The sequence below is a fragment of the Coregonus clupeaformis genome, chromosome 34 (assembly GCF_020615455.1).
Source record: "Coregonus clupeaformis isolate EN_2021a chromosome 34, ASM2061545v1, whole genome shotgun sequence".
Lineage (NCBI taxonomy): Eukaryota > Metazoa > Chordata > Actinopteri > Salmoniformes > Salmonidae > Coregonus > Coregonus clupeaformis.
Window position 1 is genome coordinate 32,013,408 of NC_059225.1, and position 12,701 is coordinate 32,026,108.

The following is a 12,701-nucleotide window of genomic DNA, read 5'->3' on the forward strand; positions in this document are numbered from 1 at the left end:
CTATGTGTGCGGCGCGCATGTGAATATATTTCACGTGCTTTGCGATTGTGTAGGCTACTTTGTGCATGATTTCTCTATTGTACTACATAATTGATAAGTCGTATACCTCCACTACACTATTTTGATACGCATCAGTAGGGGTTAAGAAGTGAGCATAAGCAATGGCAACTGAAAAACAAGTGGTTATAAGGTTTTGTTGGGATCTATTTTCTTATAATTAGATGTGATGCCTAGCTTAGAAAGAATACATTAATGATTAAACATAATAGGTTTGTGCTGTACTGATATAGATTGTTTAACATAACAAGCTGTGAGTAATGTGAGGAACCGTTAGGGGGTAGGCTGAGACAGACTTGTGACTCACACACACACACACTGCCTCTGTTAAACTGCTCAAGGACATGTGTACTGCTACAATGAAGAAGAACAAACTATGTCTGAGGTTGCTGACTCGAGACAAGTTGTAAAGATAACAACTAATGCCCGGCAACAGTGAAGCGCCAAGGGGCTGGGACCAGCCTGAGCGCCAACGATAGGTTGGGTAAGTTTAAACCACACCCAGCCTCTATTCTGACAGGCCCAGCAGGGAGCGGGAACTATCTCTGTCAGAGTATTTAAAGAAGAACTTATAACAATAGCTCAGTTCTCTGACTGCCCTGCGTGGTGTTTCAGTGGGCCCGTATATACGAAAATCATATTTTCCGTTCAAGTGTTTGCATTAATTAAAATACTAGTATATCTTCAAAGACGTGTGTTCACCTCTTTTGTTCCTTATACCAGATTCGAATTGACGCAACTTGACAGTTTATACCTGCGTATACCCTCCAGTACACCACTGGCCCTTTGTGTTTTACAAAAAGTGCACTCTCCTACATGAGTGCGCTGGTATTACGGTTGCTGTCCTTTCAGAATCACGAACCTGTCACACACTGAAGGCCTATAGGTTCGCCACTGCGCAAACATCTCTATAATAGATATAATGGCTTTTAAGAGATTAATGTTTCAAGAAAGGAGTGTATATATTTGGCCTGGCGAATCGGTTTTATGCCCTGACTGAATGGAAGCTGATAATTATGAGCTCATCTTGGCTGGTCTCGCGAAGAAATTACGAGTCCTCACTGTCCAAGACCGAGTCAAGACCGAGTACAAATCTATCCGACACCGAGACAAGACCGAAACACTCAATATGTGGTCTCGAGACCAGAACAACACTGCCGTTATCTAACATACATTATGCCATTAAGCAGTCCCTTTTATCCAAAGCGATTTACATTTTCATATGGGTAGCCCCAGCGGGAATCCCATGACCCTGGCATTGCAGGCACCATGTATAACCAACTTAGCCACATACGACCATCGGCGTCACATAATGGCAATAGGACTATATCCAGATGTTTTCTCTGTTGGTTCTTGGTCCAGGGTCATCGAGGGATGGTGAGCGTTATATTGACAAGGACATGAAGAGAGCCTTCCCACTGGGCACACAATGGTTAAATCAACGTTATTTCAACATAATTTCAATGAAATTACTTTGAACCAACGTGCAATCTGGTGTTTCCACATAATTTCAATGAAATGACTTTTAACAAACGTGCAATATACATTGAATTAACGTCTGTGCCCAGTGGGTTGTTTGGGGTGACACGGATGAAGAAGGTGATGGAGAAGAACCAAGAGAAGCATGAACACACCATGAAGACCCTCAAAGAAAGCAGCGACAAGAGGATGGTCAACCATTTCCCAGAAAAAGCAGCGCACATCAAATCTGCATACTACAACATTTCACTCATGAATCCTGAATACAAACATCTACACTGAGTGTACAAAACATTAAGGACACCTGCTCTTTCCATGACATAGACAACCAGGTGAATCCAGGTGAATCCCTTATTGATGGCACTTGTTAAATCCACTTCAATCAGTGTAGATGAAGGGGAGGAGACATGTTAAAGAATATTTTTTAAGCCTTGAAACAATTGAGACATGGATTGTGTATGTGTGGCATTCAGAGGGTGAATGGGAAAGACAAAATGTAAGTGCCTTTAAACGGGGTATGGTAGATGGTGCCAGGCGCACCGGTTTGTGTCAAGAACTGCAACGCTGCTGGGTTTTTTATGCTCAACAGTTTCCTGTGTGTATCAAGAATGGTCCACCACCCAAAGGACATCCAGCTAATTTGACACAACTCTGAGAAGCATTGGAGTCACCATTGGCCAGCATACAGTTGAAGTCAAAAGTTTACATACACCTTAGCCAAATACATTTAAACTCCGTTTTTCACAATTCCTGACATTTAATCCTAGTAAAAAGTCCCTGTCTTAGGTCAGTTAAGATCACCACTTTATTTTAAGAATGTGAAATGTCAGGATAATAGTAGAGAGAGATTTATTTCAGCTTTTATTTATTTCATCACATTCCCAGTGGGTCAGAAGTTTACATACACTCAATTAGTATTTGGTAGCATTGCCTTAAAATTGTTTAACTTGGGTAAAACATGTCGGGTAGCCTTCCACAAGCTTCCTACAATAAGTTGAGTGAATTTTGGCCCATTCCTCCTGACAGAGCTGGTGTAACTGAGTCAGGTTTGTAGGCCTCCTTGCTCGCACACGCTTTTTCAGTTCTGCCCACACATTTTCTATAGGATTGAGGTCAGGGCTTTGTGATGGCCACTCCAATTCCTTGACTTTGTTGTCCTTAAGCCATTTTGCCACAACTTTGGAAGTATGTTTGGGGTCATTGTCCATTTGGAAGACCCATTTGCGACCAAGCTTTAACTTCCTGACTGATGTCTTGAGATGTTGCTTCAATATATCCACATAATTTTCCTTCTTCATGATGTCATCTATTTTGTGAAGTGCACCAGTCCCTCCTGCAGCAAAGTACCCCCACAGCATGATACTGCCACCCCCGTGCTTCACGGTTGGGATGGTGTTCTTTGGCTTGCAAGCAACCCCCTTTTTCCTCCAAACATAACGATGGTCATTATGGCCAAACAGTTCTATTTTTATTTCATCAGACCAGAGGACATTTCTCCAAAAAGTACGATCTTTATCCCCATGTCCAGTTTCAAACCGCAGTCTGACTTTTTTATGGCGGTTTTGGAGCAGTGGCTTCTTCCTTGCTGAGCGGCCTTTCAGGTTATGTCGATATAGGACTCGTTTTACTGTGGATATAGATACTTTAGTACGTGTTTTGTCCAGCATCTTCACAAGGTCCTTTGCTCTTCTGGGATTGATGTGCACTTTTCGCACCAAAGTACGTTCATCTCTAGGAGACAGAACGCGTCTACTTCCTGAGCGGTATGACGGCTGCGTGGTCCCATGGTGTTTATACTTGCGTAGTATTGTTTGTACAGATGAACGTGGTACCTTCAGGCGTTTGGAAATTGCTCCCAAGGATGAACCAGACTTGGCTGATTTCTTTTGATTTTCCCATGATGTCAAGCAAAGAGGCACTGAGTTTGAAGGTAGGCCTTGAAATACATCCACAGGTACACCTCCAATTGACTTAAATGATGTCAATTAGCCTATCAAAAGCTTCTAAAGTCATGACATCATTTTCTGGAATTTTCCAAGCTGTTTAAAGGTACAGTCAATTTAGTGTATGTAAACTTCTGACCCACTGGAATTGTGATACAGTGAATTATAAGTGAAATAATCTGTTTGTAAACAATTGTTGAAAAAATTACTTGTGTCATGCACAAAGTAGATGTCCTAACTGACTTGCCAAAACTATAGTTTGTTAACAAGAAATTTGTGGAGTGGTTGAAAAACAAGTTTTAATGACTCCAACCTAAGTGTATGTAAACTTCCGACTTCAACTGTACCTGTTGAACGCTTTTGACACTCAGTGTATATCCACATACCAGCAAGGCTCTTAATAATTTATCACAGTTCTTTTTCAGTAGCTTAACTGTATATAAGGTATCACCACGATAATAACGAATCACAGATTATTATCTGCATATGATATATGCAGCGAAAGATAGCACATGGGTGAACACACCACAGCATTTTTAAGGGACTAGCCAATTACACTTAATGTCCAACATTGACTTATCCAAAGTTAAGAGTTAGACTGTCCTTCAAATTAGTAAATCACATCATATCTGATTATATCATCAATAAAATAAACCCCACACTGGGTGAAATTAATCCACAGTGAAAGATTGGAATCCAAAACAGCATTAATCATCCTGAATTATCCTGATGAGGGGGAAAAAACTATTTAATCAATTTTTGAATAAGGCTGTAACCTAACAAAATGTGGGAAAAGTCAAGGGGTCTGAATACTTTCCCGAAGGCACTGTATATAGGGCAGCAGCCTCTAAGGTGCAGAGTTGAGTAACCGGGTGGTAGCCGGCTAGTGATGGCTATTTAACAGTCTGATTGCCTTGAGATAGAACCTGTTTTTCAGTCTCTCTGTCCCAACTTTGATGCACCTGTACTGACCTCGCCTTCTATTTACCACCACAAACGGATGCTGGCACTAAGACCGCACTCAATGAACTGTATACGGCCTTAAGCAAACAGGAAAACGCTTATCCAGAGGCGGCGCTCCTAGTGGCCGGGGACTTTAATGCAGGGAAACTTAAATCTGTTTTACCTCATTTCTACCAGCATGTTAAATGTGCAACCAGAGGGAGAAAAAAACTCTAGACCACCTTTACTCCACACACAGAGATGCGTACAAAGCTCTCCCTCGCCCTCCATTTGGCAAATCTGACCATAATTCTATCCTCCTGATTCCTGCTTACAAGCAAAAACTAAAGCAGGAAGCACCAGTGACTCGGTCAATAAAAAGTGGGCACGTCCCCATTCTCATCGACAGGGCTGTAGTGGAGCAGGTTGAGAGCTTCAAGTTCCTTGGTGTCCACATCACCAATAAACTAACATGGTCCAAGCACACCAAGACAGTCGTGAAGAGGGCACTACAAAACCCCTAAGGAGAGTGAAAAGATTTGGCATGGGTCCTCAGATCCTCAAAAGGTTCTACAGCTGCACCATCGAGAGCATCCTGACTGGTTGCATCACTGCCTGGTATGGCAACTGCTCGGCCTCCGAACGCAAGGCACTACAGAGGGTAGTGGGTACGGCCCAGTACATCACTGGGGCCAAGCTTCTTGCCATCCAGGACCTCTATACCAGGTGGTGTCAGAGGAAGGCCCTAAAAATTGTCAAAGACTCCAGCCACCCTAGTCATAGACTGTTCTCTCTGCCACCGCACGGCAAGCGGTACCGGAGAGCCAAGTCTAGGTCCAAGAGGCTTCTAAACAGCTTCAACCCCCAAGCCATAAGACTCCTGAACATCTAATAAAATGGCTACCCAGACTATTTGCATTGCCCCCCCCCACCACCCCTCTTTTCACTTTAATAACTCTACCCACATGTACATATTGACTCGGTACCGGTACCCCCTGTATATAGCCTCGCTATTGTTATTTTTACTGCTGCTCTTGAATTATTTGTTACTTTTATTTCGTATTATTTTATATTGTATTGTTTAGTGATTTTTTTGGGGTATTCTTTCTTAAAACTGCATTGTTGGTTAAGGGCTTGTAAGTAAGCATTTCGCAAGGTCTACACCTGTTGTATTCGGCGCATGTGACAAATAAAAATTGATTTGATTTGGATGATAGAGGAGTGAACAGGCCATGGCTCGGGTGGTTGATGTCCTTGATGATCTTTTTGGCCTTCCTGTAACATTGGGTGCTGTAGGTGTCCTGGAGGGCAGGCAGTGTGCCCCCGGTGATGCGTTGGGCAGACCGCACCACCCTCTGGAGAGCCCTGCGGTTGCGGGCGGTGCAGTTGCCATACCAGGCGGTGATACAACTCGACAGGATGCTCTCAATTGTGCATCTGTAAAAGTTTGTGAAGGTCTTAGGGGCCAAGCCGAATTTCTTCAGCCTCCTGAGGTTGAAGAGGCGCTGTTGCTCCTTCTTCACCACACTGTCTGTGTGGGTGGACCATTTCAGATTGTCAGTGATGTGTACGCCGAGGAACTTGAAGCTTTCCACCTTCTCCACTGCGGTCCCGTCGATGTGGATCGGAGCGTGCTCCCTCTGCTGTTTCCTGAAGTCCACGATCAACTCCTTTGTTTTGTTGACGTTGAGGGAGAGGTTATTTTCCTGGTACCACTTCGCCAGGGCACTCACCTCCTCCCTGTAGGCTGTCTCATCATTGTTGGTAATCAGGCCTACTACTGTTGTGTCATCTGCAAACTGATTGAGTTGGAGTCGTGTGTGGCCACGCAGTCATGGGTGAACAGGGAGTACAGGAGGGGGCTGAGCACGTACCCTTGTGGGGCCCCTGTGTTGATGATCAGTGAAGTGGAGGTGTTGTTTCCTACCTTCACCACCTGGGGGCATACATGGCAAAAGAGATAGTCAAAAAATGAATAATATGCCATTTAGCAGATGCTTTTATCCAAAGCGACTTACAGTCATGCGTGCATACATTTTTGTGTATGGGTGGTCCCGGGGATCGAACCCGCTACCTTGGCGTTACAAGCACCGTGCTCTACCAGCTGAGCTACAGAGGACAACAGGAAGCATGTTTTGAAGTGTCTGTCCTATATCTGAGCGATATAAGGAAGCTCAGGATTTTTTATTCATTTTTTTACCGTGGAATGACCCGTATACCGTTGACGTGGAAATGCCCTATTCACTTCCATTCATTTTTAGGCCTGGTACCGGGTTACCTTCAGACGAGTCTTGTGAGGCTTGTGGGTGTCGTAGAGCAATGTGGTCATATTAGTTTGTAGCGCAAACCGTTTGGCTTCTACAGACAGAAGTTGGCACATCGGTGGTACAGACTTCAGATGAGTCCCGTGAAAGGTCGTAGAGCAAAATGAAGAACACCATTGGGTACCATCGTGACAGACCAACACAGCTGTAGCTCTGCCACCTTCCACCGCAGATACGGGAGGCCGACATCAACAGATGTGGTGGATTGAGACGCAGCCCATGCAAAAAAACCCAGATATTTCTATTTTAAACAGACAGATTACGATGGGGATTTTTGATTATGTTAATATAATTTACACGCGGGTGCAGGCATTGACTCTAGGGGTTAAAGTAGTTGGTCACACATTCCTTGCACGCAATGACTACATCAAGATTGTGACTCTAAAAACTTGTTGACTGCATTTGCGGTTTACTTTGGTTCTGTTTTGGATTATGTTCTGCCCAATAGGAACTGAATGGTGAATAATTAATGCTTTGTGCCCTTTTGGAGTCACTTTTATTGAAAGTAAGAATAGAAGATATTTCTGAACACTAATGTAGATGCTACCATGATTATGGATAATCATGAATGAATTGTAAATAATGATGAGTCAGAAGGTTACAGGCACAAAGATCATACCCACCAAAAAATGCTAACCTCCCCTGTTATTGGTATTGGTGAGGTTAGCAAAAAATAAACTAAAGCAATGTTTTGTTGTAACATACACCGGATAGGTGCAGTGAAATGTGTTGTTTTACAGGGTCAGTCATAGTAGCAAATTAGGGTTAATTGCCTTGCTCAAGGGCACAGTCAGATTTTTCACCTTCGGCTCAGGTATTCAAACCAGTGACCTTTTTGTTACTGGCCCAACACTCTAACCGCTAGGCTACCTGCCGCCCTATGTTTATTCATGATTTATTTTGAATAAATAAATAATAAATGTATACTAATAATAATAATAATAATAAATAATAGCTAGGGTACCTGTAGCTCCATGTTTATTCATGATTAATTTATGATTTTTCTAAATTAATTATGGCATTATCAGGATTAATTTAGAAGTGTTCAGAAGCATTTCACCATTCAGTTAGTATTTCGATTTGATCTCAAATCCAAAATGCTTGAGTATAGAGACAAATTGTAAATGAGAATACCCTCAATTAAAAGGTGACATTCTGTACTGTCACGTCATATAAAACATTTGATCTCAAATCCAAAATCCTCGCATATAGAGACACATTTTTGCTTCATTGTCCAAAAACATATGGAGGGATTGTATAGAAACTAAGAATGTATTGGCTGTCAGAGACAATAGCCATTCGATACAATGAATTTGATCATTATCAGATATCAGGAAAATATATTATACATATTATATCATGTAATGTTGAGATGTGTAGATCTACATGCTATAGATGTCTTGTTTCATCATTGTCATACCTCTGGTTAAGTTGTTCTGTGTGCTGTATCCCCTTCCAAATACACAGTCATTCCCTAGCTGGAGCTGGGTCTGTGCAGCTGGAGCTGTGGAGACAGCTCGGCAGGCAGGCAGGCATCAGAATGTTGCCAGCTGTAGTGTAATTGGCTGAACACTGGGTGTCTCAGGGGCAGTTTCTTGGATGGACCATTCGTTTTGATGTTTTATGTACCATTTTGTAAACTATAAGCTATTTTTACCGTGATGGAATTATTTAAAAAAATATATGTGGCCTACAGGCTGCTTACATGTTTGAGCAATGATTTACTTTTCAATTTGACGTTATTAAAATGTGATTGTGAACATATTGCATTCCATGAATTCGTATTTCTGTTCATAAATCATTGTTTTCTGATAAGTGAAGTGCACAAAACTTGCTCCAAAAAATAGGATTTCAGAGCAGCCACAGACGAAGGGGTAACCCAGACACGTCACAGGGGCTATAAAACAGAAGCATCCATTTAGAACGTTTTCTCCCTAACAAATATGGAAAGAGAGGAAGTACAGTCGCGGATAGTGGGAGAGGCTGGAACTAAGTGAAACTCGGCCGAAACTCTGCTCATTTTCTCATCGATCGAACATCTGAAGAAAAAAAAAGATGTTCCCAAAACTACAATCTGTTACGAACAAAGTCCACTAAGTTTTATAGACGCTTTGCCGAAGTGTTTATTTTTATTTTTTATTGCGTTATTTAGGAGTGCAAGGTCGATTTGAGTTTGTGCACACGCGGAAATATGCAAATACATGCTACAACGCGCCAATAAGATCTCGCTAGCTCGTGCTTGGCTTTGCCCACCTCCTTGCTTGTTCTGCCCACTATGCTTCATTTGCTCCCGCTGTAAACGACAGAGATTACATATCTTGGATTAGTTATAAATATCTTTAGCAAAGCATTTCGAGGGAAATAGAGAGGCGGAGATTAAAGTGTGCGCGTTTTTCCCAATCTCCCATTGGTCCAGGTCTAAGACCAGGAAATGCTCTTGCCCCCATCTTTTACTTGATTGGACATATCTTCTATATAGGCGTGTCTTCAACTGCTACCAAAATAAACCGGGAAATTCAACGTTTGACAGACAAGAGAGAAGTCAACACAGGACCTGCCGCTGCATCAATTATTTTGGTATTTTTGTTAGCTAGTTAACCGACAAAATGCCTTCTACATCTGAAATGCACACATCTGCACCTTGTAACAACGAAGAGCCAAAGAAAGCAGACAGTCAGGTCGGACAAAGTTCGTTCTCCCTCTTCTGTGATGAACGGGGGTATCTGAATCCATGTGAATACATTCTGCAACACGGCCACCGAAAGGGAGACCGAACAGGAACGGGGGTCATCTCTGTTTTCGGCTCACAAGCGAGATACAACCTCAGGGGTAAGTCGCTGAACTTAATTGTCTGTATGTTCTGTAAGTTGTGCATGCGTTGAAAGTCAATGCACGACCGAAACCGACATCTAGTTTTTCGCCATCCGGGAATTGCATGCAACAACAAAACACTGACTAGTTACCTCTGGCATTGGACCTCTGTTCAAATGACTGACGGTAGTTAGCTATTTCTCGTTGTTTATCATTCCAGATCAGTTTCCTTTGCTGACGACGAAACGGGTTTTCTGGAAAGGAATTCTCGAAGAACTACTGTGGTTTATCAAAGTAAGAATAAAGCCATGTCCTCTGAAATAATGCACACTATTGTTGTAAGCTACAGACAACAATAACACCTGCTTGCACACTTGCAGACCATCTCCACTAGATCAGTGGTTCACAAACTGTCGGGGGTCGGCAGTCTGGCTTTCAATTTACTCTTGAAAGTTGTAATAGTATAATGCACAAGGTGCAATTTCTCTACACACCATGACAAAATGTGTATAATTGCAAGAAATAAGCTTTAAACCTACAAAATGATATCCTCCAACAAGAGGAGTGTGAACAGTGTGTCATGAACAGTGCTTGTGCCCATAGAAATAAGCATGGGGTGCCAATGCTGGAAGGGGGGGCCTGAGTGAAAAAGTTTGGGGACCCCTGCACTAGATGGCGCTCCATACCCATACATGGGGCGGGTCTTGGTTCTGTGTGTGTTTGCTGTAGGGCTCAACAAATGCCAAGGAGCTCTCAGAGAAAGGGGTGAAGATTTGGGATGCAAACGGGTCCCGACAGTTCCTGGACAAGATGGGGTTCACAGACCGGGATGAGGGAGACTTGGGACCAGTGTATGGTTTCCAGTGGAGGCACTATGGTGCGGAATACAGCAATATGCACGCAGGTACGCCACACCCTGACGTGGTATTGTAGGATTATGTTATGAGTGTTTCAATCCTACAAATTTAACTAGTGCTTAATTATCATGGATAATACTTCCCTTATAGATTACACTGGACAAGGTGTGGACCAACTACAGAAAGTTATTGACACAATCAAGACCAATCCAGAAGACAGGAGAATCATCATGTGTGCGTGGAACCCCAAAGGTATCTGACAGTCTTATGATTTCAGTGTGTATACACTTAACAGTCAATGTTGGTTTGTATTGATCACACACCTGTGCCTGTGTTGTTCCCAGACCTGCCCCATATGGCGCTGCCCCCCTGCCATGCCCTGTGCCAGTTCTACGTAATTGACGGGGAGCTGTCGTGCCAGCTGTACCAGCGCTCGGGGGACATGGGCCTGGGAGTGCCATTCAACATCGCCAGCTATGCCCTCCTCACCTACATGATCGCCCACATCACAGGACTTGAGGTGGGGCAGACACCAGTTGAAATTCCCTACTCGCTAACACCCTCCCTGTCTATAATAAAAGTATAGTAAAATAAGGTATTTCATTCCTGCCTTTCTCCCTCCAGCCTGGTGACTTGGTGCACACTCTGGGAGACGCTCACGTCTACATCAACCATGTCGAACCCCTCAGAGTGCAGGTAGGTTCATGACAGACACAGCAACTGAGATATACACACTGCAGTGACGGGTGTGTAAGGCTATGGCCACAGACTCATGAAAACAAATACGCATTCATCATTGCCTGTATTTGTCCATCAAAAGTTCAACTATTTTCGGACTAGTTGCAAAATGCACAAAGGCCTGCATATTGTGCGTTTGACGGACAGTCGTCCATTATCCGTCAACGGATTACTCCCATTGCAAAACCATTGGCTCAATCCATAATTTTCTGACATAAAATGTCCGGCCGCGGCCTAAACGTGATGACTCTTCCCTTACAGCTCCAGAGAGAGATTCGGCCCTTCCCCAAGCTGAAGATCCTCCGGACGGTGGAGAAAATAGATGACTTCCGTGCAGATGACTTTAAGATCGTTGACTACAATCCCCACCCCACCATCAAAATGCAGATGGCAGTTTAAATGGGCTTCAATTAACTACACTGAACAAAAATAAACGCAACATGCAACAATTTCAAAGATTTTACTGAGAAGCATAGTTCATGTAAGGAAATCGGTCAATTGAAAAAAATTCATTAGGCCATAATCTATGGATTTCACATGATTGGGAATACAGATATGCATCTATTGGTCACAGATACCTTTTAAACAAAAAAAGTAGGGGTGTAGCTCAACCACCCTTTATTTGCCTCATGCAGCGCGACACACCTCCTTCGCATTGAGTTAATCAGGCTGTTAATTGTGGCCTGTGGAATGTTGTCCCATTCTTCAATGGCTGTTCGAAGTTGCTGGATATTGGCGGGAACTGGAACAGTCGTACATGTCGATCCAGAGCATCCCAAACATGCTCAATGGGAGACGTCAGAGTATGCAAGCCATGGAAGTACTGGGACATTTCAGCTTCCAGGAATTGTGTACAGATCCTTGCGACATGGGGCCATGCATCATCATGCTGAAACATGAGGTAATGGCGGCGGGTGAATGGCATGTCAATGGCCTCAGGATCAGCTGTCCAGGTGGCTGGTCTCAGATGATCCCGCAGGTGAAGAAGCCAGATGTGGAGATCCTGGGCTGGAGTGGTTACACGTGGTCTGCGGCTGTGAGGCCACTTGGACATACTAACAAATTCTCTAAAATGAAGGAGGTGGCTTATGGTAGAGAAATGTACATTCAATTCTCTGGCAACAGCTCTGGTGGACGTTCCTGCAGTCAGCATGCCAATTGCACGCTCCCTCAACTTGACATCTGTGGCATTGTTGTGACAACTACACATTTTAGTGGCCGTTTGTGCACAGCACAAGGTGCACCTGTGTAATGATCAAGCTGTTTAATCAGCTTCTTGATATGCCACACCTGTCAGGTGGATGGATTATCTTGGCAAAGGAGAAATGCGCAGTAAAAAGGATGTAAACATTTGTGGACAAAATGAGAAAAAGCTTTGTACGTATGGAACATTTCTGGTATCTTTTATTTCAGCTCATGAAACATGGGACCAACACTTTACATGTTGCGTTTTATATTTCTGTTCAGTGTAATATCTGGGTGGAGGTTGTCCTTTTTGATTGAAATATTCAGTGTCTACCCGTTGCCTTTTTAGATTCAATTATGTGTAT

General features: G+C 43.2%; 1 protein-coding gene across 2 annotated transcripts; it reads left to right on the plus strand.

The window, feature by feature from the left end:
- The first annotated feature begins 8,974 nt into the window (after positions 1 to 8,974).
- Positions 8,975 to 11,607, plus strand: LOC121549543 (thymidylate synthase-like). 2 transcript variants are annotated; one of them, XM_041861341.2, is made up of 7 exons: positions 8,975 to 9,574; positions 9,777 to 9,850; positions 10,286 to 10,433; positions 10,564 to 10,665; positions 10,758 to 10,933; positions 11,038 to 11,109; positions 11,413 to 11,607. In XM_041861341.2, the coding sequence occupies exons 1-7, from the start codon at positions 9,352 to 9,354 to the stop codon at positions 11,548 to 11,550; spliced, it is 933 nt and encodes a 310-aa protein (XP_041717275.1). In that variant the 5' UTR covers positions 8,975 to 9,351; the 3' UTR covers positions 11,551 to 11,607. The 2 variants fall into 2 exon arrangements, with proteins under 2 accessions (XP_041717275.1, XP_041717274.1); XM_041861340.2 differs by having other exon boundaries at positions 8,999 to 9,574; positions 10,286 to 10,460.
- Positions 11,608 to 12,701: the final 1,094 nt, after the last annotated feature.

Bases quoted from the DNA above. Each gene is read 5' to 3' on its own strand.
- LOC121549543 (XM_041861340.2), top strand. From the start codon at position 9,352: ATGCCTTCTACATCTGAAATGCACACATCTGCACCTTGTAACAACGAA. The intron at 10,666-10,757 runs GTATCTGACAGT...TGTTGTTCCCAG, and splicing joins GTGTGCGTGGAACCCCAAAG to ACCTGCCCCATATGGCGCTG. The intron at 11,110-11,412 runs GTAGGTTCATGA...CTTCCCTTACAG, and splicing joins TCGAACCCCTCAGAGTGCAG to CTCCAGAGAGAGATTCGGCC.